General features: G+C 38.3%; 1 protein-coding gene across 1 annotated transcript; it reads right to left on the bottom strand.

Moving 5' to 3' along the window:
- Positions 1-432: 432 nt before the first annotated feature.
- On the bottom strand, positions 433-915 carry LOC115984407 (putative receptor-like protein 8). The gene has a single exon (XM_031107439.1). The coding sequence runs from the start codon at positions 913-915 to the stop codon at positions 433-435; it is 483 nt and encodes a 160-aa protein (XP_030963299.1).
- Between the last annotated feature and the right edge of the window lie 883 nt (positions 916-1798).

The following is a 1798-nucleotide window of genomic DNA, read 5'->3' on the forward strand; positions in this document are numbered from 1 at the left end:
GATGCTACGGTCTAGTAGCGGAATCCGGAAAGCTAGAAAAGAAAAGGTTCGGCGCAACCTCGTTGGAGCAAGAAGCTTGGAGGGCTTAGGTGCACTGGGTAGATTAGGCTTGGAGGGTCTATTGCTGTCCTTGTATCCCAACTATATTTTCTAGTGGATTGATTACCGCTTGGAGGGCGGCGGAGAGGTTTTTCGCCGAGGACTTCGGTTTCCTCTTCGATAACACATCGCGTGTTGTCTTTGTGTTTGCATCTTCCTTCCTCTATCTTTGCCTTTAAATTATCTGCTGTGGATTTTATTTTGTTATGGCTTAAATAGTATTTAATCAATTTCGTATGATAGCATATGTTAAGTTTCCGCACACTAGTTGTTTGACATATTGCTTGAATTTATTAAGTTGTTATTTGGGGGTCTAAACGTTCAAAGGTGTTTTTACACGTTTTTTGAACTTTCACTACCCCCACCTTCCCCATCATGATCCACTAGCATTGTAGGAGGAGGTCCAATTTTGGTGCAATCATGTAATGTAGGTCCACACAAAAGAGGGTTATCCTCATAACTACTTTCATCAAAAGTCCCGAATTGATTTTTTCTTTTTGGTGTTGTACCTGATAAGATATCATGTGCCACACTGAAGACTTCTAGACTTTCGGTCAATTCAAGTGGAATTTTACCAATTAAATTGTTGTAGGAAAGATCCAAACTCTCCATCTGCTTCAAGTTTGAGAATGTTGTAGGGATTGGTCCGGTTAGATTGTTGTCTGGTAAGTTCATTGCCCGGACGGTGCTCATCATTCCAAGTTCAGGTGGGATTTCACCTACATACTTGTTGCATGAGGTCAATTCCAAACATGTGGTTGAGAATGTCTCCATGATAGGAGTCAATTCTATTCTTTGTTGTGAACTCTGCTTCATCTTTCGGATATATATCGGTCTCAAAATAACCCATATCATGATTCCAGAATTTCATATTTGTTGATTTTGTCTTCTAGTATGGCATTTCGTACATAGAAAAATGTAATGGGATTCCTCTAAAACCCTGCTATTGGGTGGATGCCACGAAAGTAATGTTACTCAAGCAATGTGGTATTGTACCTGAAAATTTATTGTAGGAAAGATCCAACAAGTTTAAGTGTTGCAAAAGGCATAACTGATTTGGAATCCTACCTTCTAAATGATTTTCTCTCAAAAGAAGAATGCTCAAGGATGAGAGGTTGCCAATCCAATCAGGAATGTTTCCAATTAGGAGGTTATCTCAAAGATTTAGTCTAATAAGATAATCGTTGTTTTGGAACGCAGATGGAAATGGACTGCTCAACCAATTTTTTATTCAGATAAACTGATATAATATCTGATGAATTGAAGCAAGATGGGATAGAGCCGGATAGATTGTTCTCGGAAAGGTCAAGAAATAGAAGTTCAGTTTTGCACAACTTGATTGGAATAGGACCTTCAAGTTGATTTTTGGCCATAGAAAGATCCTTTAAACCAGACATGTTCCCCAACCACGTTGGTAGCATGCCTGAAAAATGGTTATTACTAAAATCAATTGTCCCAAGAGTATTTAACATTGAGATGCTATTTGGGATCATTCCCGATAAGTCATTGTTATCCAAAAGTAAATATGATAACCTAGTGAGATTGAAATGGGTAGGAAATATTTGGCCACTGAAGTTATTATATGACAATTTGAGAAATGTTAAGTTGTGGCAGCCCATTGCGAAATGCATTGGTATTGTTCCTGATAAATGATTCCCAAACAAGTCTGGAGATTGTAAGAAAACCAATTTCCCAAAAG

This window comes from Quercus lobata, chromosome 4, assembly GCF_001633185.2.
Source record: "Quercus lobata isolate SW786 chromosome 4, ValleyOak3.0 Primary Assembly, whole genome shotgun sequence".
Taxonomy (NCBI): domain Eukaryota; kingdom Viridiplantae; phylum Streptophyta; class Magnoliopsida; order Fagales; family Fagaceae; genus Quercus; species Quercus lobata.